Raw genomic sequence first — 25,370 nt, 5'->3', positions numbered from 1 at the left:
GCAAATACACAGAAAACTTGAAGAAATAAAACAATAAAAATATACTTACTCTTCACCTAAGCTCATTAGTTGTTTATATTTTGTCACTTTTGCTTCTCTTTTTAGCTATATAGTAATTACAATTTTTTTTTTACTAAATTGCAGAAATCTAGAGTGATTTTCAGATTACTCTTCCTTTATTTTCAGGTAAATTATGTATTTAAGACTATTTTTGATATATTTTCTGTAGCATTTCTATGTTTGAGGCCAGACGCTTCAGCTTCAGCTGGTATGTTGCTGTAAATTCCTCTGGAGAGTGTTTTTCACAAAGGAAACTGGCTGGCCTATTATCATAGACAAGTCCTAAAGAAGAACAGGTTTCTTAGACCTATTTCCAAGACTTTTCTAGACTTTTGCACAAAATAAAAACTATTTTCTAATATGATTCTTTCCTTTATTAACTGTAATAAAATAAACATGCGTGTAGGTCTCAACATACTCAAATATATAGGTATTTACCTTTTGAGTTGAGTAGGTGAACATACTTTTAAACACATGCAATAAATACAATTTGCATTTCCTGCCTTATATCTTATATAATGCCATTTATCTCTCATGCTTGTCTTCATTAATCTGTTGCTGGATAATGATCAAGGTACAGTTTCATTAAAACACACCTTTATAATGGGATTCCTCGAAGATATCTGAAAGTACCTCATTACCAATGATTTTTGATAAGTTGTTTTGTAAAGCAATTTAATTTTAAATATAATATAGTTTTTATAAAGATGAGATAATATAGTTTTTATAAAAGCCTTATAAAAACACTAGGAAGGTATGTCTTTAATCTTTTATGCATTTAACCCAAGAAAATACCACATCCCTCTTCCTATCCTAGTAAAACAAAACATAAGCAGCATTGTGTTGAATAAAGCAGTGATTTATCTGTGCTGCCGAATCGGACCTCATTTCTCTTCTTAGAAATTGGTGAAACATAGTTTGCCATCAACTTCAAGTCTTTCTTTTATGTACAGGAGAAGCATTTCAATATAGTAATGTAAACAAGTAGTAATTTTCATTGAACTTTTACTTTGATAGGCACTGTGCAAACATGTTTTATGTTTATTTCACGTAGTCGCCTCCTTAATTCTAACTAGTTGCACAATTCTTACCCCACTTTACAGATTAGGAAACACAGGTTTCCAGAATTTATTGGCACTTGTAGTGTTATATTGTTTTGGTGCTTAAACTACCTACTTTATTCAAAGCCAAGTACAGTCTGGTGGTAAGAAATATAGTAATACCCAAGGGACCTGAGGGAACAAAAGCATCTTTGAGTTGCAAAAGAGCTAAATTATGCAAGCTGCAGAAATCCTCAATGGAGACCACAATAACTTTTAGATCATCTTTCACTCTTCGGAGTGGCAAATTACCTCATAGAGCCATTACAGGTTAGGTTTCTTAATTCCTTCGGTGCCATGGACCTCTTTGACCTTCTGGTGAATCCCATGGACACCTTCTCAGAATGTTTAAAATGCATAACAGAAAAAATAGAAATTATATTGAAATATAGTTCTAGCACCTGACCCCTGAGACTTTCAAGCACTTCTGCGTTGTCTGTCTCACCTCCCAAGTCTACCAAACTTCTCAAAGTCTTTCCCTATCTTTTTCAGATAATGTAAAGGAGAGACCACCAAGCAGGTTTGAAGGGTATGAGGTGGGGAGGAGTATGGGATGGGCTACTGAGATGCTTTTGAAATGACACTAGTGTTTCCTCCTTCCTTCCGCCTGTCAGGAAGTCTCCCTACTTCCCTAACCCTTCCACAAAGCAAGTCTCATTTTCTCTTTTTACTTCTTTCCAGGCCCCCTCATCTCTTGTTCAGCTCCGCCCACCTCTCTAGGCCCGCCTCTCCCTGGATCCGCCTCTCTTTAGTCTCCTCCCCATAAGTCACGCCTTCCCCTCTATCTCTTCTCTGTTCCTTGCCAATCACGCTGGGTCAGAGTCTCGCCCCGCTCCTGAACCCACACCAAGCCAAGCCTGTCCGCTGCCTCCCCTGCAGGCGGAGGACCTAGGGCTGCGGAAGGATGGACTACACGTCCGGTAGCTTCACGGATGAACAGTTCCTGGAGGCCTGCGCTGAGCTCCAGCAGCCCGCCCTGGCCGGGGCCGACTGGCAACTGTTCTTGGAGACCTTAGGCATCAGCGTCTACCGTCTTCTAGACCAGGTAGCTGCGGCCTGCTGGAGAACCGCAGGGCTGCAGCGGTCCGAGGCTCACCTCCCTGTGGGGAGCGAGAGGCTGCAGCCGCGGAAGCTAGTACCGGGGCGGGTCTTCTGGAGCTGGGAGGAGCGAGCGCAGGGGCGGTGCTCCCAGCAGACTTTGTCCTGTGCGGGGAGTTGGGAGGTCATCTGAAATCAGCCTTATGAGGCCCGACGAGGGATATGGTTTGTTAGAAAAAAATTTTTTAAATTAAAACGTGAGTCAGGTGACTCTTAGTCCCACGCACTTACTTGCAAAGTCATGGGTTTCCCCCTCCCAGGTGGGTGCCATTGTGTGTGTATGCGGGAAGTAATCTAGGGTTTGAATATAGGCGGAGAAGAGATTGGACTTTTCAGAGACCGAATGTGCAGGGTGGCTGATGTATGTGGAGAGGATTGTTGCTGAGACGGGACCCACTATCATTTCTAGTCATTGTAGTGATTTGCTTTTTTTTTTTTTTTTTTTTTGGCTGCTGCCCCATCCTTGTAAGTTGTTCTTAATAATTTTAGTCTAAAGCTTGAAAAGCTAGGAGGAAGGTAGTTGGTTAGTAAGCAGGTCTCCAGGCATTCCTGGAGGTCTTTGGAATCAGGTAGCCAGCCAGGTAGAAGGATTATATTGCACCTGAGGTCTGTCATCTGTTGCTCTTTGTGATAGTAGGTCATAGCAAGCAGGAACTCTGAATGCGTGTATGGGGTATGGTAAAATGAACAAGAAGTTCACAGTCTAGAGCAGATAATTCATTTCCTAGTGTCATTTCAACAGTTACTTGGGTGCAGAAATGGACAGGTTTTCAGACAAAATCCATTTATCTTCTCTCTGACTTTTCCATTTTCCTTACCAGTCACATCTAGGCATTTGCCATGTTTTGTCAGCTATATCTGACATCTGGTCCATTTTCCTTGCCTTTACTTTTCTATATGCTTGCCATTTTGGTTGGCACCGCTCACCGAGAATTGCAGTGATTTCTTAACTAGTTTCCTAGTCCTCCATCCTACACTTTACAGCCCAAGCAAACCCCTGAGAGGCTGTGATCTTATCAGTCCCATTTCAGTGGCACTGTTGATTGCAGAATTAGTAATAACTATTGTAATAGCTAATACATTGCAAACTTTCTTACATTACAGGCACCATTTAAGTCTTTGCAAGACCTGACTTACTACTCAATCCTCATATCCACCCTAATGCAAGGTATTGTCATTATCATGTTTTTAACTGTATGGAGATGAATATATGCAAAGGTCTTGTTCAGGATTTGAACTGGGATTGGAACTCAGCTCTCTAGCTCCAGGCCTATGCCATGCATATGCTCCTGCATTGCCTCTGTGAAAAGAGGCGACTGAAGCCAGAGAGACTCTACTGAACTAGTTTGGTCTTATCTCACATTTCTAGCTTTCTCTCCCATGACTCATCCACACAGCTTCTGTCCTCCAGACCACTTCACCCCACCCCCATCCCATGGACTTGAGCTTTTTTTGCTTTTGTGCTTTTTATCTCATGACCTCCATTACCTGTGAGCTGTTACAAAATGACTAGGCTTCGTATGGTGTATTATTTCCTGTGTGTATTATTATGTAGCAGGGCCCCCCTCCCTCCTGTGGTGAGGATGTGAGTGGTTTTTGGAACAGTTCCTATCCCTATCAACCATACTATTTATCTTATTTCAACCTGTTCTGGGGTATGGACAGTCATGGTACACTGATGTGAATTATAAGTGTTCTCCATAAGAGAGCTTTCACAAGTTGGGAGCGCCATAAGTTTCTCGTAGATGTGCCCTTGAGCTTCAGCAGCTAGGATGGAGGGTAATTGCCCCATGGCCACTTCGATCTCCATCTGTATTAAAACGTCAAGAGGCCCTATTGGGTCAAGGTACAAGCCCTTTCCTAGGGGGCAAGCCTCTGGCATTATCCAGCATAATTTGCTGCCTGACCCACTTTGCTAAAGCCTCATTTTATTTTCCAGACTGACTCCCTTCCTTTACCTTCCTCCTGGAACAGAATTCCTTCTAATCTCTAGTGAGTCAGTCCTTTCTTCTGAACACTACTATTTATCAAAAGTGAATTCCGCTTGTTCCACACTATGCCCAGTCTCTTACCTATCTCCTCTACAGCCCCTTTCTGTCTTGTGGGCCAGTGTTATTTAATCCACGATGAATCTTGTTGTATTTTCCGCCCAACACCATTTCGCCCACATAGGTGTGTATGTCCTTGGTTCCCCAGGTTCCAACTGGGATCAACCCAGAAGAACCTGGCCCCTCTGCCCGTCTTCATCTTAAGTAACCTACCTGACTGGTACCTCAGGAGATTTCCAGGTGAAGTTTCTCATTGCTGTCTTTGCCTTCTGACTTCTAAAATTCCTCCAAATGGGATAAATAGGTTGAACTTGTTTGTACCCTTTAATTTTGGGGGTACCATTGATCCACCTAACTCTGGATAATGCTGGATTGAAACCTTTGCTTCAACCCCATGAATATCTGCTTCATTCATCCTATTTCCCAATAACCATCTAAAGATTTCCATTCTGCTGGGGTGGATTCCCAATTTGCCCCTCCATCTTTCTCCATTTTCTTGTTAATTACACTAGTTTCTTGGCATGTGTAAGACCTATAAGGGGAAAGTGAGACAGATATTCTGATAAGTCTTCCTGGATCGCCCGATTTTGCAGCAGTAAGGTTACAAGTAGTACCTATGCAAAAGGGGCCCTCTTCATCGAAGTATTTACCCTGACCTGGATCAGGGGCATATTCAGTGGTTCAATACCCTGATCATGATCCAGCCAGTCCAACACGACTTGAATACAAAACATATTAGCTACTTCATCGGGGGGTACCACGTGGAATTTACAGGATAGGAAGAATCAGACATCCTTCCTTCTCAGGGTACACAGACTTTACAGTGGCTTTTATTCAGTCCACTAGGCTGGTTATTCCCTCTGGAACAACCTCCTGTGTGTCTGGACCATCTATAGCTGCCTATGATTGGTCTATGATGAGCTGTGCTCATGATCTAAATGATACTGTAATGAAGTTATTATTACATGTTTTGAAAGACTAAAGTAAGTATCAAAAGTGCTTGCAAAAGTTTTCAATATACCAACTAGATTACATTTTATAAGTAAAATAGGTGTAGCTTTTTTTAGTAAATAAATAATTCTGGATTATTTTCTTGGACAGATGGCAGCTTTTGACATACAATATTTTGTTATTTATTTTCTTTTTAATTTTCTATTTTTCTCTTAAATCACAGAATTTTAGACTTAGAAAATTTCTTTGAAACCATTCTGTCTGACACCATCTTTTTTTTTTCACTTCTTTTTTTTACTTTCTTTACCCACTCTGTTTCCTTCCTTTCTTCTTTTTTCCTCCCCTGGTTGTAACGATAGTACCTTGCCTTCACGTGGTCTTCTTATTTCTAAATACTGTCATATGTACGTTTCATTACGCCTCTAAACAAATCTGGAAAATAGGCAGAGACAGGCTGACTTTCCTATTTCACAGATAGAAATAAGACCTAGAGTTGTTAAGTGAGCCACACAAGACCTCGTTACTGGTAACTGCTTTGATAAACTCAGTACCAAATGTACAGTTTGCTTCAAGGCAAGAACTATGTTCTCTTTCTGGAGGCTAAGCAAAACTAGGCCAAAGCTGCCAGCATGAGTTTTGGAGATAGATAGTTTTGAGTTAAAATCTCTATTCTGTACCAGTGTCATCCATTTATCCATTCAGAAGATGTTCATCAAATGCCTGCTATGTGCTGCTGCCCTCGCAGGCACTAGGGATAAGCAGGCAGTGGGATGGTGGAGCTGCTGCTTCAGTAAATGAGCGTCTTTAAAAAAAATTAACTGCATTCGCTGATGAGAATAAGCCCATAGTATATAATGAAATGTTGGGTGAAAAATGCCATGAAGAAAGTCAAGTGGGGTAAAGGGATAGAGAGATGGTATGGCAAAGTAGCTAGGGGTCACATGATGTATTTTAGATAAGGGAGTTTGGAAAGCGCCTCCACGAGTAGAGAGAAAAATGAAGTGAGAGATTGCATCTTGTAAATATCTGGGAGTGGAATGTACCAGAGATTGTTACTGAAAGCTCAAGTCCAAGGCCGTCACCAAATGGTCTCAGATTTAATGGATCTGGGGTGCTGAATTGGGTGGTTCTGTTGAAAAGCTCACATTTCTTATAGAGGTTACTTATTCTGTTCTCTCTACTTTTGTGTTTGTTTGAAGTGGTTCATAATATTTATTTTATTTTATTTTTTATTTATTTGTTTTTTTTTTATGTTAAAGCTTCCCAGGAGATTCAAATGAGCACGCTGGGTTTTCAGCCACTCAGCAGAGGGAACACTGAGTGCCAAGTCCCAGCTAGGCTGAGCTTTTCAGGAAGAGCCGGAAGACTACAGGACTGAGATGAAGCTGAGGTGGGAGGGTGGCCAGGGAGGGTTGGAGGCCAAAGCCCACTTACCATCTGGGTGGTATTGGTCAGTTTCTCCTTCATTTTGAAATCTCAGCTTCTTCATTTGCAAAACGAGAATGCTAGTTACCTTTCAGGATTCCGGTCCTCCCAGCAATCATTGAGCGACATGATGTATGGCAGAGTGGTTCTCAAACTGGGTCCTAATCAGAATCCCCTGCAGGACCTGTTAAGTTCAGAGTGGATACCCTACCCTCAGAGTTTCCGATTCAGTAGGTCTGGTGTGGGACAAGAGAGTTCGCATCATTGTCACATCGCTGTCATCATCATCATTTGCATTTTATTTTTAACCGGTTTCCAAGCAATGTGGAAGCTCCTGGTCCAGGGGCCATTCTTTGAGAACCACTGACGTTTGGGGAGCATCTAGCATGGTGCTCAGGGTTTTTTTGTTTTTTTGTTTTTTGACATTGACAAGCAGGAGAGTGCTCTAGAGGTGAGAAGCAATGGAAAGATAACAGTGAGAGGAAAAAGAGTATCTCAAGACAAAAGCATTGTTCAGGGCTCATCTGCCTGATTTTTAGTTTAGTGGCCTCTTGGGAGCAAATGTGGTCCCTTGAGCAGTGCTGGCTGAGAAGTTCCCCTGGCAGAGAAGGGAGGTGGGTCACTTACAAAAGCCGTCCCAGTGATCTGCAGTCCGGTCTCGCTGGAGCTCTGGGCTCCGTTACCGTAGCAACAGACACCACAGCATACCAAAAGACAGTATGAAACCTGTGCGCAGAGGCTCACATCTTCAGTTTAGACCCAAGTAAATGTTGGACCCAATGTTTAGACCCAAGTAAATGAAAAGATCTGGCTGATGTCTTGAACTTGTTATGTTTTTTAAATCTAAATGTCTGGCACTGTGAGAAGAAACTGCCTACATTGTGCCTTTCTCCTTTGATAGGTCTTCTAATCAAAGAGTTTGGTGAGGAACAGACAGTACTTTCCCAGGGACCACTTTTTCTATGCTGTTGACCTATTAAAATACTAAAAGCCTGGCATTACCAGAAAAATCTAGCCAGGCTGGGCTGAGAGAAAGTTTGGCCTTTCAGAAGGGAAACATAGATTTAACTCCCATGAGAACATGAGCACAGATTTACCTCAGTGTGTGAGAAGCTTCCACTGCCATTCCCCAAGTGGGATCATAATCCAGTTTGTACAGTGAGCTTCTTTACTGCAGGATCACAGGACCATTCCGCTCCCTTCTTGCACCCTCTGTCTCTCTCCTAAGGGAGGAGCAGTTAGCAGTGTGATTGGTAGATCCCTTATTGAAACCCGGATACTTCCTGAGCCATGTTTCACTAGTGGGTAAGGCTACCATGCCTTAAAGCTCAGCATCTCTGTGTGGCATTCTACTTCCTGCCACAGACCAAGGCCAGTGCTCGCTTCTACCCCCCCCCCCTTTTTCCATCTCTCTTGAGCACCCAACTGGATAGCTATGTTAGAGCCTCAGTTTCTTCCTTACTTCTCTCTCAGGGGATCATGTGGCATAAGGCAACATGAGAATACTGGTCCTAAGATTTAGACTTGGGGGAATGAGGAGAGGGGTGAGCAGAATCCCCAACTTCTGTGTCCAGGTAGAAGCCTAGCTTTGTGTCTTTCACTGGATCCCTGTAATTATATGGTCATGCTAACTATAGCTATATGCACTCTAACAATCTGTTTGGAGAGGTCAGAGACAATTTGGAGGCAAGATCACAGATCATGAACTCTGCTATAAAATCACTTGTTTTTATGTCCATGTTCAACCATTATTAGTTGCGTGACCCTGGGTGAATTTCATAGCCTCTCTTTTTATTTATTGAGGTATCATTTATATGAACTTTTTTGAGGTATCATTTATATACTATTTAATTCACTCATTTTAAGTACAATTCAGTGAGTTTTAGTAAATTTATGGAGTTATGTAACCTTCACCACAATCTAATTTTAGAACATTTGTGTCACCCCCCTGAAAGAAACCTCTTGCCCATTTGCAGTCACTCCCTGTTCCCACTCCCAGACCCAGACAACCACCAATCTACCTCCTACCTCTATAGATTTACTTTTTCCTGCTGTTTCTCAGAACTTCTTTGAGGCTCAGTTTTTTTTTTTTTGTCTTAAAAAATGGGTTTACTGATGGTCTATATCTCATATTATCATCGTGTAGATTGTGAAACACTTAGCCGAGTATCTGATATTCAGTATTAACTATCATTATTATTTTACCTAGCTATCGACAGTCCTAAGGGATTGAACCTACCATGTTTTCACAGAGAAATATAAAAGATTAGATCACATTTTGTCAACTGTCTTTCTTCATACGGTCTTGGTACACACATCCCAGTGGCAGCTGCAGCTTTGACTCCTGCCATTAGAACGGATTGTCTTTGGTGAAAAAATGCTTACTTTTTATACAATCTAAGTCTGTAACTTGCCAGGGTGGCTGGAGTTGGACAGCTTCCATGGTCATTGATCGGGGAGGCTTCCTGTTTCCCTGAGGAATGGAAATGAGCTCTTCTGTGAGAGGCAAAGAAAATTCACTGTGCATTTACAGGATTAGAGAAATGTGACTCATTTCTCTAATTAGTGATGTAAACGCAGAAAATCACCATAAATTGAAGAGAATGAGTGAGGGGATGCATAGGGGGAAGGGGGTCCACCAGGGATTGCCTCTCTCTGGGAATTACAGTATAAAATGCAAACATCACACTTTGATATTTTTCATATATAAACATATGTGTGGTCTTCCAGATTTTATTAGGATAAATAAATGTATCATTATTGGTAGTAACGTTTCTCAAAATATTTTAACCCTATGAATTAAATCAAAAAGAAATTGAATAGTTTCCTTTCATGTATCTGAATAGCCACTTGTCTATACAGATTGATGTGTAAACAGGTCGTCCAGAATAACAGAACATCTCAAAGATTAACACATTCAGTAAGCAGCAAGTTGCCAAACCACGCCTCCTCCCACCTCGATTTCTGCATTTATAAATGGAGATAATAATATGCTTACAACACAGGGTTAGTGAGAATATTAATCACCAAGCACAGTGCCCAGCTTAGAGCAGGTACTCCATGGATATTAGTTTCCCTCAAAATGTGTATTATGTTATAGTTCTGAATCCTGAGTTCTTCAATCTGGAAAAAGGAGCTCAGCATACCAACTTTATTAATGAAAATGATATCTGATACTAAGTACTTTTTATGTTCTAGGCATCACACTAAGAACTTTAGATGTATTATCTAATTTAATCCTCATAATTGTTCCCTTCAGTAGAAACTCTTATTAGACCCGCTGTGCTGCTGAGGAAAGCAAGGCTGGCGAGCCGGCGGAAGAGTTTAGACCCTACCTGGGCTGTGAATCTGAGCCCTTGCTGTATCCACCAGGCTGTATTTTCTGGTTACAAGGTTTTTTGAGATGACTTTTTGGAACAATACAAAGAAAGAAAACAAAGCCCCAGTCCTTTGAAAGTGACAATATTCATCCTTTCTCCATTCTTCCCTTTAACCCCATCCTTATCTGAAGCCTCCAGAAGCAGCATCTAAAAAATACTTGTGGTAGTTGGAAGCCTGTTGGACAAACACCAGGATTAGGGATTCAGGGGGACATCTCAGAGGGAGGTCCTTCCTGGATCATCTGGGGCAGGCACACTGTCTTGAGGGCCTGAAGGAACAGGTTCTCATCCAGGCTTTGCCCCCCACAGTGCATCTGCTGACTCTTGGAAAGTCACTGACATCGTTTACATCAAGGGTCTAAGGCCCCTTCTGGGACTAAGGTTTTATGTAATGGCTTCTCTTTAATTTAATCATTAACTTGTGGTTTGAAACAATGTTTTGGAGAAAACATGCAGACTGAGAAGAGCTAAATAAGGAAACATTGTGGAAAGTAGAAGTGTCTGGTGTTGCCTTTCTGGTTGCCCCAAGTGTAGCAGCTATAGGACTCAGGTAAGTAATTTAGCCTCTCTGAGCTTTCTTCACCTAAAATGGGGGTAAACACTAGTGTTCCTATCTACATCACAGGGCTATGTTAAAGATTACATGAGACAATGAATATAAAACTGGAAACTGTACTGTGCGTAGAGAAACAATTACTGGTATTATTGGAATCATTTATAGCAGGTCAAAGTGATGGAAAACTTCAAATGCAGACTACATGGCTTTAGCAGTGACTGCTGACAGGTCCAAAGGAAGCACGTTCCATTGAAAAGCCAGCCTGTGCCCGATTTCTTCTCAGGGCCGGAATGTAGTGACTCCCAGCAAGTTTATAATTTTTTTCTGGGTTACTTAGTGGAAGGAGATGGCACTTTTTATAACAGAGTGTGTGGGGTTTTAGACATCTCTGTGCAAAACTAAATATACCTCTATTTAATGTTCATTAACAGTTTCCATTATCTCTTCTCTTCCTTGGCAATGCATCTTAGCAATGCTTATGTACTTCTGTACTGTTTTAATGAATTTGCACATAATTGTATTTTCCTGTAAATATTCATAAATCTCATGAGCACTATTCTGTCAATCTACTTTTCTACTTCAGAGTAATGTCAAAGGAAAAACAAATCAAGACTTAGAAAGGAGAGACTTTTATTCAAAAGGATTTTTACAAAGTGGAGGAAGGGATCGTTGTAATAGGGAGAACCTCTGACCGTTAAGGACTGTGAGTGTCTCAAGAGTTAGGCAAAGAGGTTTTTCTTTTGTAGAAACCAGATGTGGGGAAGTAAGATGAAAGATGTCCTCATGACAGGATAGGAGATCAGAGACTATTTCACCATGAGGCTAGTCTGTTATTAGGAGGGGTTGTATGGTGGCTCAGGCTGAGGGTGGTCTAATGCTTAGGGGCCTAGAAGAAGGAAAGAAGCTTAACCAGTCTGGCTAACAGCATTTTGTTCTGATTGATCAGTGTAGTAAAGGAGTTCGGCTAATCATTTATGAGGCAAAGAAAGGGAGTCTAGAGCAGCGGTCTTCAACCTTTTCGGCATCAGGGACCGGTGCCTCCTATGAGAATCTAATGCCTGATAGTCTGAGATGGAGCTGAAGTGGTGATGCTAACTCTGGGGAGCGGCTGCAAATACAAATGAAGCTTCGCTTGTTAGTCCGCTGCTCACCTCCTGCTGTAAGGCCAAATTCCTAAGAGGCCACAAACTGATATCGGGGGTTGGGGACCCCTGGGCTGGAGGGTCTGTGTCTGGCCTTGTCATAGGTAAATGGGGCAGGGGGATCTGCGAGTCTTACCTAATTCATGTTGGGGAATGTTGGTTCTTTACAATAAGTTCTTTTCTGGAACACAAAGGTAGGAGGATTTCTGAACCTCCACTGTTTTCCCAGATCACAGGACTCAAGTCAAATTTATTGTCAGGAAGGATCACTTGAATCAGTTAGGATTGCTCTTAGCTGCAAGTAACAGAAAACTAGACTAAGAATGACTTTAAGAGAGGTTTATGTTTTTCACTTAACAAATAGTTCAGAGGTCAATAGTTGCTGGCATTGGTTTAGCCAATCAATAATGCCAGTAAAACTCTTTGAGTCTTTTCACTCTGTCTTCTTGTGTTTGTTACCTCTTCATCACAAAATAGCTGCTGCAGCTCCAAATATTCACATTTAGAAAACGAAGAAGGTGTTTGTCATATGGCTGCCTCTAGCTGTGTACATTGCTATAGGGGCTCTTTTTTTTTTTTTTTTTTTAACAGTGATGGGTGTCTTTTTAATTTTTATTTATTTTGGTTTTGTTTGTTTTTTTAAATAATCAAAAATTTCTTCAAGTACAGTTGACATACAATATTATATCAGTTTCAGGTGTACAACATAGTGATTAGACACTTATAACTTATGAATTGATCACACCTGTAAGTCTAAAACCCATCTGACACCTTACATCATTATTATAAGATTATTAACTATATTCACCATAGGGATTCTTTTAGCACAAAAGAAAGGAGTATTATCTGCATCTTCTGGTAATTATATTCTATATAAGATATTGACTGATTCCATACTATTGAATAATTCTTCTACGGTCTGATGTATAGGAAATCAATGGCCTATAAGTAGAGCACTAGACAAGTATACAGTGTGTTTTATAGTGTGATAAGTAAATGGAGCCATTCTAAGTTGTGGTTTTCTAGAGGAGCTTTAGGAAAAGCCAAGAAAACCTCTGAAGTTATTTGAAATAAATTATTGAAATGTTAGTAAGCTTAGAAACTTATCTGCAACAAATGTTGCAGAGGGTTTATATCTCTGACTTTAAAGAGATCAATCAATAATAAAAACTTTATCCAAACTAAGCTAAGACTTATGCCTTTTCTTATCAAATTGTTTGTGCAAACAATGGCACCCAATCCTGGATGAGATGCTCACTGGTTAAGAGTATAAATTGGTACAAACTTCCTTAAAGGTTTATAAAAAGTATAAAGACCCTTAAAATGTTAATACTCTTTACCATACGCTTTATCTCAAAAGAAGCTTTGCTAACAAAAAAATTGGAATTATGGACCAAGGTGGTTCATGCAAAATAATAGATTATTTCAGCAATATTTTTATTTTTATTTGTAAAAATATTTGGAAATGGAAATAACTTAGGAAAATAATTAAATTAGGTGTGATCTCTCTCCATAGCTTCAATGTGATATTGTTAAAAATAAGAATACAAGTTGTTTATACCATATTATTCTCATTTTGTAACATATAGAAGGTATTAGTTTACTAAAAGAATTATGTCAGATATTACCAGTTGATATTTATGAATTATGGGGTTACATGCCATTTTTATTTTCTTTATTCTTTTTGACATTTTCCAATTTTCCCATATGAATATGAATTATTTCTATAATTATTAAAAAGTTTGCTTTATTGTTTAAAAGACAAAATAAAACCATGAGCATGTTTGCCTAGATCCTTTTTTAAAAGAAATAATGATTTAAAATAAACTTAGATCCAAGAATTTGGGTGGGGCTGTCTGCACTTGAAAAGAACATTTTATCGATAGACAAGGAAAGGTGTTATGGAGCACTTTGTTTCTCTGGAGTTCTGGCATTTCTCAGTTCTGCCTCAGAGGGAGTGTATAAAGGAAGTCGTCACAATAGGTCATTCTTCTGTATTCACGCAAATCACACGTTCTATTTTTCTCTTCATAGAAGGCTTCTGTTTTCTTTTCTGTGATATGTATACGACTGAGGTCACTAGAGCTGGTACTACATTCAGGAGGGGAAGGGAACCAGTTTAAGGAAACAGTTTATCTTAATTTACCCAGAAAACCTAAGATAACTCATTAAAGATTGGGGAGATAATTACCTCAGGACATAATTACCTCTTTTGCTCAGTATGTATAGAAAATGGGGCCCCAATATTGCTGAACAAGGAGCTAATTGCCTTCTAAAGTTAATTAAAATATGTGTGGCTATTCATGTGTGTATGCATAAACTGTCACTGTCTTCTCATATGTGAATGGGAGGGCTAGGAGCAGGAGGGAGAAGATGTCTCTCCCAAGGTCCGCCGTTTCATTGGGGCATCTGCAGCACAGCGTATAAGGGGCTCAGATCTACTAGTTTGTCATTCAATGATTTGAAACCCTTGGTATAAAGCTTTTAGAGCTGGAAAATCCTTAAGAATTCAGTTTCAATATTACCTTTCATTTCTTGCTAGGTACCTTCACATATATCTGAGATCCGTAAGTATTTATCCCTGGATTATGATGCCACGTGAGCCAGAAGACCCCTGAAATCCTCTGATCTCTAGAAATAGTCATCACTTTTACCCCTTGACTTCACCTATGCTTTCTGGCATGGTTCAAGAGAATGGCTTCATTCATGCACGATTACCCGATAGCATTGCATTATCAGCACATGGAAGCTCAGAATCCATCTAAAATATTTCGTTCTGTTTGTTTGCTTTTGCATTGAAATTTAAGAGCCATTGTTTTAATATTAACAGTAGAGCTTTTAGGCAAGATAAGGGTCTGGAACTTTAAGTGTCCATTGTACAGAGAGTGAAAATGTGTAGTGCAGCCACAACAGCCCAGAACCCTAACAGACGAGGATATGGCTTAACGTGAAAACTCTTGTTGTACTTTGGAATCTAGAAATGGTCTTTTTCTGAGTTAAAGGAGCTAATATGACCTGAAAATGATGTTTATCCTCCTTTTTAATCTTTTATACCACAAGTCCTTTATATAAAAAAAGAAGCAGCTGCTGAAAAATTCTGTCTTAGAATTGATAAAACAATGTTGGGTTTCATTATGCCCCATGATTATTTAAAATAGTAAGCACCTGTCTCCTGAATGTTAGTTGCCTGTATGACATCCCCCACTTGGATGTTTAATGAGCATCTCTAACTCAGAAGTCAAACCCTTGATTACCCCACAGCCCACCAGTCACCTCTTCACCCAAGTTTTTTCCTAACTCATTTCCCTGGTTGTTCAAGCAAAGGTTCTGAAAGTTAGCCTCAATTCTTTGCTTTCTCTTTCCCCACAGCCAGTCTGTCAGCATTTCCTGCCGACATTACTTTCAGAAGATATCCCTAAGTCACTGACTTCTCTCCATCATTCTTGTTACCTCCCTGTTCAAATCACTATCGTCTCTTATCTGGACTATTGTGCTGGTCTTCTAAACCATCTACTTGCTCCCTTATGATCTGTTTTCTGCCAAGTGGCAAGGATCATCCTTTGGAAGTCATGCCATGTTTGAAGTCATCCCCTGTTTGAAACCATCGATTTTTCTATAGCAGCAAGAACAAAATAGTTAACCTTTACCCTGGGTTACAACTCCCTTTGGGGCCCAGCCCCCACTACCTCTCTGAACTCACTCAGCTTCTACCACTCCCCCATCAACAATTCTCCAGACTCCCTGATTTTTTGTTCTTTGGGCATGCTGATCCATCAGTCGGAGGGCCTTACCCTCTAGGAATGGGTTTTCCCCACCTTCTCATGAATGGTTCCTTTTAATATTTAAAACAAGATGTACTGATAAATGTTATTCCTCATAGAGGCCTTACCTGACCATCTGATTATGTAAAACCCCCTCCCCCAGATCAAGCACCAATTATCACGTAACCCCTTTTGTATCCTACTTAAACTAGCTGGATACTGGTTATAGCTACCACCACCACCAATGTGTCTAGGCGAATTCAAGACCCATGAGAGCAGGGCCTCATCTGCTTTTTCACCATTGTATCACCAAGATCACAGGGAGGTGCTCAGTAAATGGTGTTGCATGAATTCCATCTTCGGCTGCTTTTCATATGCTGTGTAACCTAGCTCTCTCGGTTTGGGAATCAATAGATTGTTTCTGCCTGTTGTTTCTACAGGAGACTGGACTTTATAAGTATAAAGTCTTTGGTGTCCTGAAGGATTGCCCGCCAGCTTTGCTTGCAGATGTCTACATGGACTTAGACTACAGAAAACAGTGGGACCAATATGTTAAAGGTGAGTAACGCCTGCTATTTTCAATAAGTCAATTAGAAAGTAGATTCTATTGTTATTTATCCTACCCAGTATAAAGCAGTAGGTTTAAATTCTATATTATGTTTCATTTTTAATTTTGGCATGGAGGTCTTAAGTGCTGGGCCGAACTATGCCTATGCAATTCCTAGGACTGGCTCCTTGCACACTCTACCAGTTTGCTCTTAGGGCTACTTCACTCTGTCAGTTGGTTGCCATCCTATTTACCTCGGTGTCATGGAAGGCTTCCTTGAGGAGGTGGCATCTAAGCCTTGCTTCAGAAATTGAATCAAAGTTTTATAAACAAAAAGAATCCATATATGTGAGGAGGTGAGATGGGTAAAGGGATGAGTAGTATCTGGGCATTCCAGGCCCAGGGAACAGCATGAAGTAAAGTCAGGAGAGCACGAAACAGCATGAAACAGTGTTCAAAACCATGAGCTACTTGATAGCAGAATCTGGAGCTAGGGTGAGGAGGGGGTTCACATCCCTAAGGGCCTAGACTGGCTACCATCCTGCAGTTCTTAAATTTCACCCCGTAAGTGATGGATAGTTATGAAAGACATTAAATAGGGGACTTTCCTGCCACTAGAGGTGGGGTTGGCCTCTGCCATCTCAGTCACAGTGATATAGAAGACCTGCAGTTGCCAAGGGGCACATAAACTCTGAAAGACCCTTGCTGTACTATAACTCTTAGGTGCAAGTAACCAAAAGCTAACAAATGCTAGTGTAATAAAAGGAAAAAGAGTTTACTGGTTCAAGGCATCAGAAACTCCATGGGTTTCTGGCTTTAAGGACAGTTGCATCTAATACTTACATAATTACTTTATCTCTTGACTCCGTTTTCTTCTGTGTTGACCTAATTCTCAGGTAGATTCCTATGTCATAGTAAAGATAGCCATCAGAAGATCCAGGCTTAAATTATAAATTAGTGGTCCCCAACCTTTTTTGGCACCAGAGAACGGTGCGCCTATGAGAATCTAATGCCTGATGGTCTGACGTGGAGCTGACGGTGCGCTACTAGAACTGGGGAGCGGCTGCAAATAAAATCAAGCTTCTCTCGCTTGCCCACCGCTCACCTCCTGCTGTGTGACCCAGTTCCTAATAGGTCACCGACTGGTACCGGTTGACAGCCCGGGAGTTAGGGACTCTGGTATAAGTAATCCCAGAGAAACCAGAACAAGAATTCCACTTTCCTGCTGATGGCAGCCAGAGCCCCAAGACTGGTTCTTGTTGGCTCAGCATGGACCATGTGCCTATTTCCGGTGGACATTTGTCATGGTTTTGCATCACTTAGTTTTTTCAAATACTCTTCCTATCTGAGAGGAATTATGATGCTCACTCATCCAAGGGTGAAACCAGACTGTCTCAGTCTCCCTAGTAGCCATGGTTCAGTCATGTTGCCTGTAAGATGCACATGTGGCTTCAGTTTGGGAAGAGTAACGTGAGGAAGCAGGCAGCATGCAGAATCCATTTTCTGGTGATGGTCACAGCTAGGCATCTGACTTTGGGGTAAATAGTTGCAGAGATCTGATGTTTTGTACCCAGCATCAACAGGCCACACTATGGTGTCTAGTTCAGTGGCAGCAGCAGATTGGCTTCTCTGGAACAATCCTCAGGTTCTAAACCTAGCTCTGGTCCTCCTGGATATTCTATGAGCTACCTGTGAGCCTTTAATAACCACTTTTCAGCCTAAACCTGCTGGAGTGGCAAGCTAAGATGCTGGCCCAGGAGCACTACCCCTGAACTAATCCCCACGGCCATGTCTTGCTCATTTCCCCAGTCCTGAAACTACTACTGAGTCAGTTCTGCTTAAACCACATAGCCAAGAAGGAGGGGAAGGGTAAGGCCCTGAAGGAGAGTTGAGATGCTGGTCCAAGGAGAGTCAGTGCTGAGCATACAAAAACAACAGGTGTCTCAGCCTCTTGTGGCATCAATGGGCTGGTAAGCTCTTTAATCCATGGTCTACTTCTAATATATTTTCTTTTAAAAGCTGAATTAATTTAATGCATTTTCTCCATCAGCATCTTCTCAAGGGGCTCTCTTGGTTACTTCAGCAGCCTTGGCTTAACGAGAAGCTCACTGTACAGCTTGGGGTTGGAGAGTGTGCATGTCATCAAATTCGTTTGTTATCTCCCCCCAAGATTTGGCTGCTACCCGCACACAATAGCATGATGAAATGTTAAGGAGATTTGGTTACTGTAGCAGTGGAATAGTGTCAAGAAACACGGGAGAGAAGCCAGTGTTAGGCCATTTTCTAGCTGTTTAGGAAAGACACCTTCATTCTGCAGCTAACTACACTAGACTAGGTGATTCAGTTTGGGGCCAGCTGTACTGTCCTAAACTCTAGAGGGAAGAAACAGCTCAAAAGCAAAACTATTGGTACTCTAGTGACATCTGGTGGTTACCCTGATTTTAAAACCTGAAATTTTATTTTTGGTTGTCTGATTGTGTTTTGTTGCATTCTATTGGAGAAACTTGTGTTATGAGAGAGACAAATTTTGTTGGGTTCTTTCATTTTTACTGTGTTTTTATATCTACTGAACTGTGCACCTAGGCAACAAGCTTTCGGTGGTAATGAATCTGCCTGACTTTTTCTAGAATTCTGTGCCTTATGCATTAGTGGTTTATCATACACTACAAGGTCATCATATGTAAGCTTCTTGTTAATTGAAGCCAAAGAGGCTTCCAGATGCATTACTTCTTTTTTCTCCTTAGAACTCTATGAAAAAGAATGTGACGGCAAGATTGTGGTCTACTGGGAAGTGAAATACCCTTTTCCCATGTCCAACAGGGATGTATCCTTTCTCAAGGTGTATCATCAATCTGCTTTCTAAGTGCTGCTGTGCCCCATATCCATCGCCTAATGGTGGTACATCCAGCAGGTGTGGACAATGTTGTCTCCGATTCTTGCAGAAGCTTCTGTTAAAGGTATTGCTCCTTATGTGGCTTTAAGGAGACCTGAGTGTGATTTCTGGGTCTGACCACGTGGAGCATCTATAATTGTGGTCATTGGAGGGAAGCTCGTACTTTACTGAGAGCTTTCTTAGGGCTTAAAATTACTAAGCCACAGAATTGGAGACCTGGCAAGAACTTTTGATGAAGAATGTTTGATACACTCCCTCAATCAATAAAGACGTGAAGTGACAGAGACATACATATAGGTGGTTAGTGGCAGAGAGGGAACTGGAACCCAGGCCCCCACAATTCCATAACTTCCTGTTTTAGTGAATCCACAGTGATCCTTCCCTGACTACTGGCTCTGGACACTGGGTATATACTTCTTCCCCTCAATCTCCTCATTTATGATATGAAGCAGTTGAATGGAAATGTGGGGAGTTTTAGCTGGCACTCTAAGGTTCTGAGAAGCCTGCTTAGGATTAGCATGGGATGGAAATTTGCTGGGTGGGCAGGCTGGGGGTAGGGTAACTGATAAGCAGTGTATTGACTCCTTCACTGTCTTCTTTAATCACAGCAGCTGGGTGTTTTACACACTGAATTTCTATATAAGATCATTTTAGCAGAGAGTCTTGTGGATTAAAAAATACATTTTGGAAGTCACTGAAATTTGGTGATTGCTGGGATCTTTTTTAGCTCTAACATTCTATAAGTTTGTATGTTCTAAACAATTATTCTCTAGAAAGAGAGAATGTGGTGTGTTTCATGTGTATTGTTTGTATGTGTTTTTGTGTGTAAGTATATGTGTTTACCCTGGCCCCAACTAGATTATAAACTCTATAGGGGTTTATCTCTTGGTACAATTCCCACACACTGCTAGATAGTTTGCATACAGCTCAGCAACTGGTGGATTACTTACGCCCTTAGAGTTTATGTGGTTTTCTCTAATCCTGCCAACAACTGTGTGAGGTAGGCATCATCACCTCCACTTCACAGTTAAGAAAACTGAGGCAAAGAGAAGTTCACAACTTTGCTCAGGTTCACACAGCTGGTGGGTGGAAGAGGCAGGTCAGAACCCAGGTCCAGTTGTCTCCAGAGATGGAAGTCATGACTTCCGTGATCCTACCTCTCTTACCTCACAGGTAGGTATTTTTAGGAGTGGACACTTGGGACTCCTTAAACTTTTATTTCATTGGCTTTTCAATGTCACACAATCCCATAATGAGTTTCTTAGTCTTCATATATGTGTATATGTCTCTCTAACAAGGATTGTTAAATTTTTGAGAATAGAAAATAGTACAGTGATTGAAAAAAAACATTAGTTTTGGAGGAAAGATCCCAGGTCGAGTGTGTGCCCATTCTCTGGTTTGCCATGTGACCTTGGAAAAGATCTTACACATCTCTGGGCCTCAGCTATGGCACATTGGACCTTCCAACCCTTCAATATTTTAATCAATATGTCAAGTTAATTTTTTATCAATGGAGTGTCAGGTGATGTCTATCACATGAGCTGAGTAAACTGTGGGAGAAAGTAGGACAGTGTTTGCTGTGATGTGGGAGAGAGGAAAACCAGAGCCAAAGCAACATTATTTTTTCCCTAAAACATTTAAGAACTTTACTCATCAGTACATAGAGAGTGGGGGTATTAGACCACCCTGCAGGGTGCCTGAGTGAAGAGTGGGACAGCTGTGGGTGCAGACTCTGAGGTGTCATGGGGCTGTGCTTGTTGCTGTTATAGTAAGTGTAATTGTGTTCTATTGAGAGTGACTTTTTTTTTTTTACTGCCTTAGGCTTTTAATTCCTTCTAGCTTTAAACTTAAAATTCTGCCATTTGAAAGTATAATGCACAAAATGGTAAGCTCTGTCCAGCTATGAAAGCCTAACTAGGTTTTGAAGCCACATCTGGGTTCAAATTCAGGTTTCATCACTTTGGCTGGGCTATTGGATCTTGGGTAAGTTTCTTTACCTCTCTGATGTAATTTTGTCAACTGTAAGATGGGGATGCTTATACTGAACTCATAGGGACTTTGTCAGGATCAAAAGTTATGCTGTATGTAAAGCACATAATGTTCATTACATTGTGAGGGCTCAACAGGTGGTGACTCATTGTTTCTTAGGGTTATCTTCCTAGAATAGTGCCATAGACATAGTGGTTATTCTGTGTTTGCTGAGATGAAATGATTTTGATATTCTTGGTGAACCAGTGTTAACCTAGACAGAACCTCTGCCTGCTAAATATTCAGGTATTCGTGTGTCTTCCTATGATCACCAGTTATAACATTGGTGGACCGTCCTGTGTATAAAGGTCATTAATTAGAGCTTTGGAGGAGGGCAAGACAAAGCGAGCGACCTCATTGTTTATCGAGTACTTATCCTGCTTGTCTTTCTGTAATGCCCCCGCCAAGCATATCTTCTGGACTATGTTTACTTTCCTTTCCTGCACAGGGAAACTGAGTCTCTGGGAAGTTGAGTAACTAACCCAGGACCACACAGCTGGTGGGTGACCAGTCCTCTGATATCTTGCAGTACTGTCTTAGAGAGATGAGGAGTGGCTTCCCCACATAATTAAAAGCATCATGCCATTATTCACAGAATACCAGGTGGTATGAGGCACAGTCCAGCAGTGCAGGTAGGGAAACAGGGCAGGTAACTGAAGTACCGTATATGTAGGTAGAAATGCCAAGTGGGAGGGACAGAATCCCTTTCCTTTTCTTCAGGCTTGTAGAGCTTGTAGGGCTTTCCTTCTGCCCATCTGAAATGCTGGCGTTGATGTCATGCCTTGACTGGTGGTGCAGTATGTCTACATCCGGCAGCGGCGAGATCTGGACATGGAAGGACGGAAGATTCATGTGGTCCTGGCTCAGAGCACCTCTGTGCCACAGTTCGCCGAGAGGCCAGACGTGATCCGGGTGAAGGGGTACAAGCAGAGCCTGGCAATCGAGAGTGATGGCAAGAAGGGGAGCAAAGGTAAAGCCAGGACTCATGTTGGTGCACTGGCCAGGGCCACCTGTGCGAAGGCCATGCTGATTGTGAGGCATGTAAATGCGTGATGCTTGTTACCAAAGATCAGAGAATGGATAGGGGTGCAGAACAACCTCAGGATGGACAATTTGTCCTAGAAACTTGGCTACAGTGCAAGTGAAGTGAATTAAATCTAATTCACTTCATCCTTTACTAACTCTTGCATTGTCCAGATAAAATCAGAACATCGATCAGGCTTAGAAATGACTTCAGGCTGGTCGTGTGGGTACATTGCCACTGGGCCTGTGGGTGGGCGAAGAGCTGACAGGACTATCTCAGGGAAACAGCTCCTGCCCAGCAAAAACTCAAGAGATTCAGGGCCTGCCCACCTTGAGTTCAAACTACAAGAGCTGGAGGTGGAGAGCTGGGCATGCAGCCACCTGCCCTGCTGGAATGTGTGATCTTGCGTCTGAGGCAAAATCTGAACCATAGTTCTGATGCTTGTTAGATCTGTCACCTTGACATGTCAACTAACTTCTAAGTCCCCATCTTATCATTTATACTCTGGGGCTGAATTTCACCAGCTCCTTTGGATTGCTAGGATAATGAGTGAGAGAATTAATTAAGTAAGAGACTATATCCCAAATGTCTAGCACTTGCTAGGCTTTTAATAAATAGCAGCAAAATGTACCTGTTTTTAAAAATGTTTGTATATAAACATCCCCAAAGAGAAGGCAGATGAGAGAAGCCCACCTGAATTATGTGTTACCGCCCTCCTTACTTTCTGGGTCTGAATTGAAAGGGGGGAGGTTTGCAGGATTTGTTGCTGTATCTTTCTAACATGTTTTCCCCTTCTGAATTGTCCTTTCTTTTCCCCTCTAGTTTTCATGTATTACTTCGATAACCCGGGTGGCCAAATTCCGTCCTGGCTCATTAACTGGGCCGCCAAGGTGAGATCCCAGGAGGCAGGAGGGGGAAGTGTGTTTGACAAATGTTGACTTAGCCCATGGGGCTGTCAGGCTGAAGAGACATGCTGTCTCAAGCCTAATGAGGTTCTTTTATGAAGCAGCTTGGTTGAGTGACCACGGTTCGGACTGGGTTGCCAACACCCAGGATGAGGCTGGGACAAAAGACAAAGAATCCTTAGCTGGAATGCCAGCCCCTCCCTGCTGGCGCCCCAAGGCCCCGCCAGGATCACTCTCTGGAACCTCCAGACAATAGCGTGCTCCTTGCAGGAACAGTGGTGCCTTTGGACCCTGTATCTGCTTATGGAGTAAGACAGGCTGACCTGGCTCGAGTGACGACCAGCTGTCTCCAAGCCTATGGAAAGCCTCCAGTTCTGTTGTTGTTTTGTCTTGTTGTTCTGTAAGGGAAGGGAATTACAGTGGTAGCCCAGATCACTCGAGACTGCCTAGGAGCCTGGGTGCATGGGGACCATTCAGCCTGCTTTGTACATGTCCTGCTTACTAGCTGGAGGGCTCAACAGATTTCCTGGGAGAGTGAGAAAGCACACAGGTTTTGGGTCAAACCCATGCAAGTTTGAGTTCTGGCCCTGCTCTAACTGTGTAATCTATGGATGCCATCAAGTTTTTCCCAATGGAGATGGATATTACCTACCTCATAGAGTGGGGGTAAATAAGACAATGATTGGGAAAAGTCTTGCATGATGCCCAACACTAACTAAATGCTAATATATCCTTCCTCTTGCCCCCAAATTCTTACCATTTTCTAATTCTCCAAAGCAAGTCCTTTCTCTCATTTCTTTGGAAGAATTGAACAACACAGCCCAATCCCATCTCCTGTTTTTCTTTCCAAGAAATGATGTCTCAGAAATGTCTTAACTTTTTACTAACAAATATCAAACTATTAAGACTGTCTTGTGACAGTGGCCTCTGTCCTCTAGTCTCACCTCCTCCCTAGATCTTATCTTTTGTCATTACTTGAGGCAGCATTCTGTTGAAATCTGGCCCAAGGTCCTACTGTCTTCTATCATTCCAAAAGTCATCTTTGTTTACCAAAGCCACATTCCAAAGAATCAGGAGTGATTGCTATGAGGCCCTAGAAATGACAGTCTGCTTTGCTTTGCAGAACGGAGTTCCTAGCTTCTTGAACGACATGGCCAAAGCCTGTAAGACCTACCTCAAGAAAAACTAAGAAAGGCAACTGGGAACCTTGTGTCCATCAAATAATGTCTCCAGAAGTGCCACACCCCATGGATGCTCAGCCTTCCTTTTGCTTTTCCGTCTTCAGAGGCTGGCATACTCTCTAGCACATCGGCCCCGAGCATGCGTGTGCCTGACGCCCGGCTTCCTTTCCCACTCTCCCCACCCCAGGACTGGGTGCCTTCTTCTGCTATTGAAAATGGGTCACATTAGGGAAACTTCTGCTTGTTTATTTTTAAAAAGGGAAGTCCTCAGTAAGGAACACAGCCATTCCATTGTGCCATTTTAGGAGGATAGGTGGGTAGAGGAGTGACAACGAAATGTAAGAATGAATGACTGATCCTAGCAAACTGGATCCTGCTCAGAATGTGGTTTCTTGCAACTCAGGTGGGGTTGCTGGAAGTTGTATTCCCAGCAGAGTTGAATCTCAGTGCACCAAGACTGGAAGACTATGTGGATGTCCATTTGCCTTAAGCTTTGGTGACTTGATTTGGCTGGGATTTGAAGTGATAATTCAAAAAGTCTCTTCCTATTCCTGCTCATGGAGGATCACATGCTGTTTTGATTTCAAGCCACTCTGTAAAACATTCTAGGCCTGACCAAGTACGTAATGTGAATGACATGTTTTTCTCTTTCCTGTATGCCTCTGGGGAAAGGCTGTCCATACCTCACTAGCTCTGCATTTTATTGGCAACTGAGGCATCAAGATGGTGCTGGTAGTTAGCACCAGCCAAGATGCTCTGCACACAGCATTGTGATACAGTGTCTTTATATGCAATAATATTCCCTTATAGAATATTTGGAGAGTCCACATCAGGGAAATATTAATTAGTAGCTAGGTTGACTCTACACTTTTTTCTCAGGAATTCTACCTAAGTTGTCTGCCTCCTCCATCACCAGAAGACTTATAGTTTCCTATGTTTTCTCCTGAATTTTGGTAGGGCAAGATATGCTGTGGCATAGCCTTGATGATCTCAGGGAAAAATTTTAGTTACTGTGCGCGTGTGACAGTACCAAACCTTGATTAATGGGCGTAGAAATTCGGGATGTAAAGCCAGAGCGGGGGGGTTATTAAAATGGGATACCTCAGATTGTATGTTTTCCCTGTGGGAAGGAATGTGTATTAAATACTGAATAAATACAGAGTGGCTTACATTTGTCCTGTCTGTAGTTTCCTTCCTACTTTGTTCCTTTTGTGAGAATGAATCAGTTTGATCTTTTTTATTTACAGGTCACACCAAGCCTAACTCATAGA

At 41.7% G+C, this 25,370-nt stretch overlaps 1 protein-coding gene across 2 annotated transcripts; it reads left to right on the top strand.

The window, feature by feature from the left end:
- Positions 1-1,949: 1,949 nt before the first annotated feature.
- On the top strand, positions 1,950-25,268 carry LOC107515776 (phosphatidylcholine transfer protein). 2 transcript variants are annotated; one of them, XM_016154900.2, is made up of 6 exons: positions 1,950-2,205; positions 15,962-16,079; positions 18,813-18,892; positions 21,788-21,959; positions 22,836-22,903; positions 24,042-25,268. In XM_016154900.2, the coding sequence occupies exons 1-6, from the start codon at positions 2,065-2,067 to the stop codon at positions 24,105-24,107; spliced, it is 645 nt and encodes a 214-aa protein (XP_016010386.2). In that variant the 5' UTR covers positions 1,950-2,064; the 3' UTR covers positions 24,108-25,268. The 2 variants fall into 2 exon arrangements, with proteins under 2 accessions (XP_016010386.2, XP_036078183.1); XM_036222290.1 differs by lacking the exon at positions 1,950-2,205 and adding an exon at positions 2,725-3,426.
- The last annotated feature ends 102 nt before the right edge of the window (positions 25,269-25,370 follow it).

The sequence above is a fragment of the Rousettus aegyptiacus genome, unplaced genomic scaffold, assembly GCF_014176215.1.
Source record: "Rousettus aegyptiacus isolate mRouAeg1 unplaced genomic scaffold, mRouAeg1.p scaffold_m13_p_6, whole genome shotgun sequence".
Classification (NCBI taxonomy): domain Eukaryota; kingdom Metazoa; phylum Chordata; class Mammalia; order Chiroptera; family Pteropodidae; genus Rousettus; species Rousettus aegyptiacus.
The sequence above is the reverse complement of the archived record's forward strand: the minus strand, read 5'-3'. Positions and strand labels throughout refer to the sequence as shown.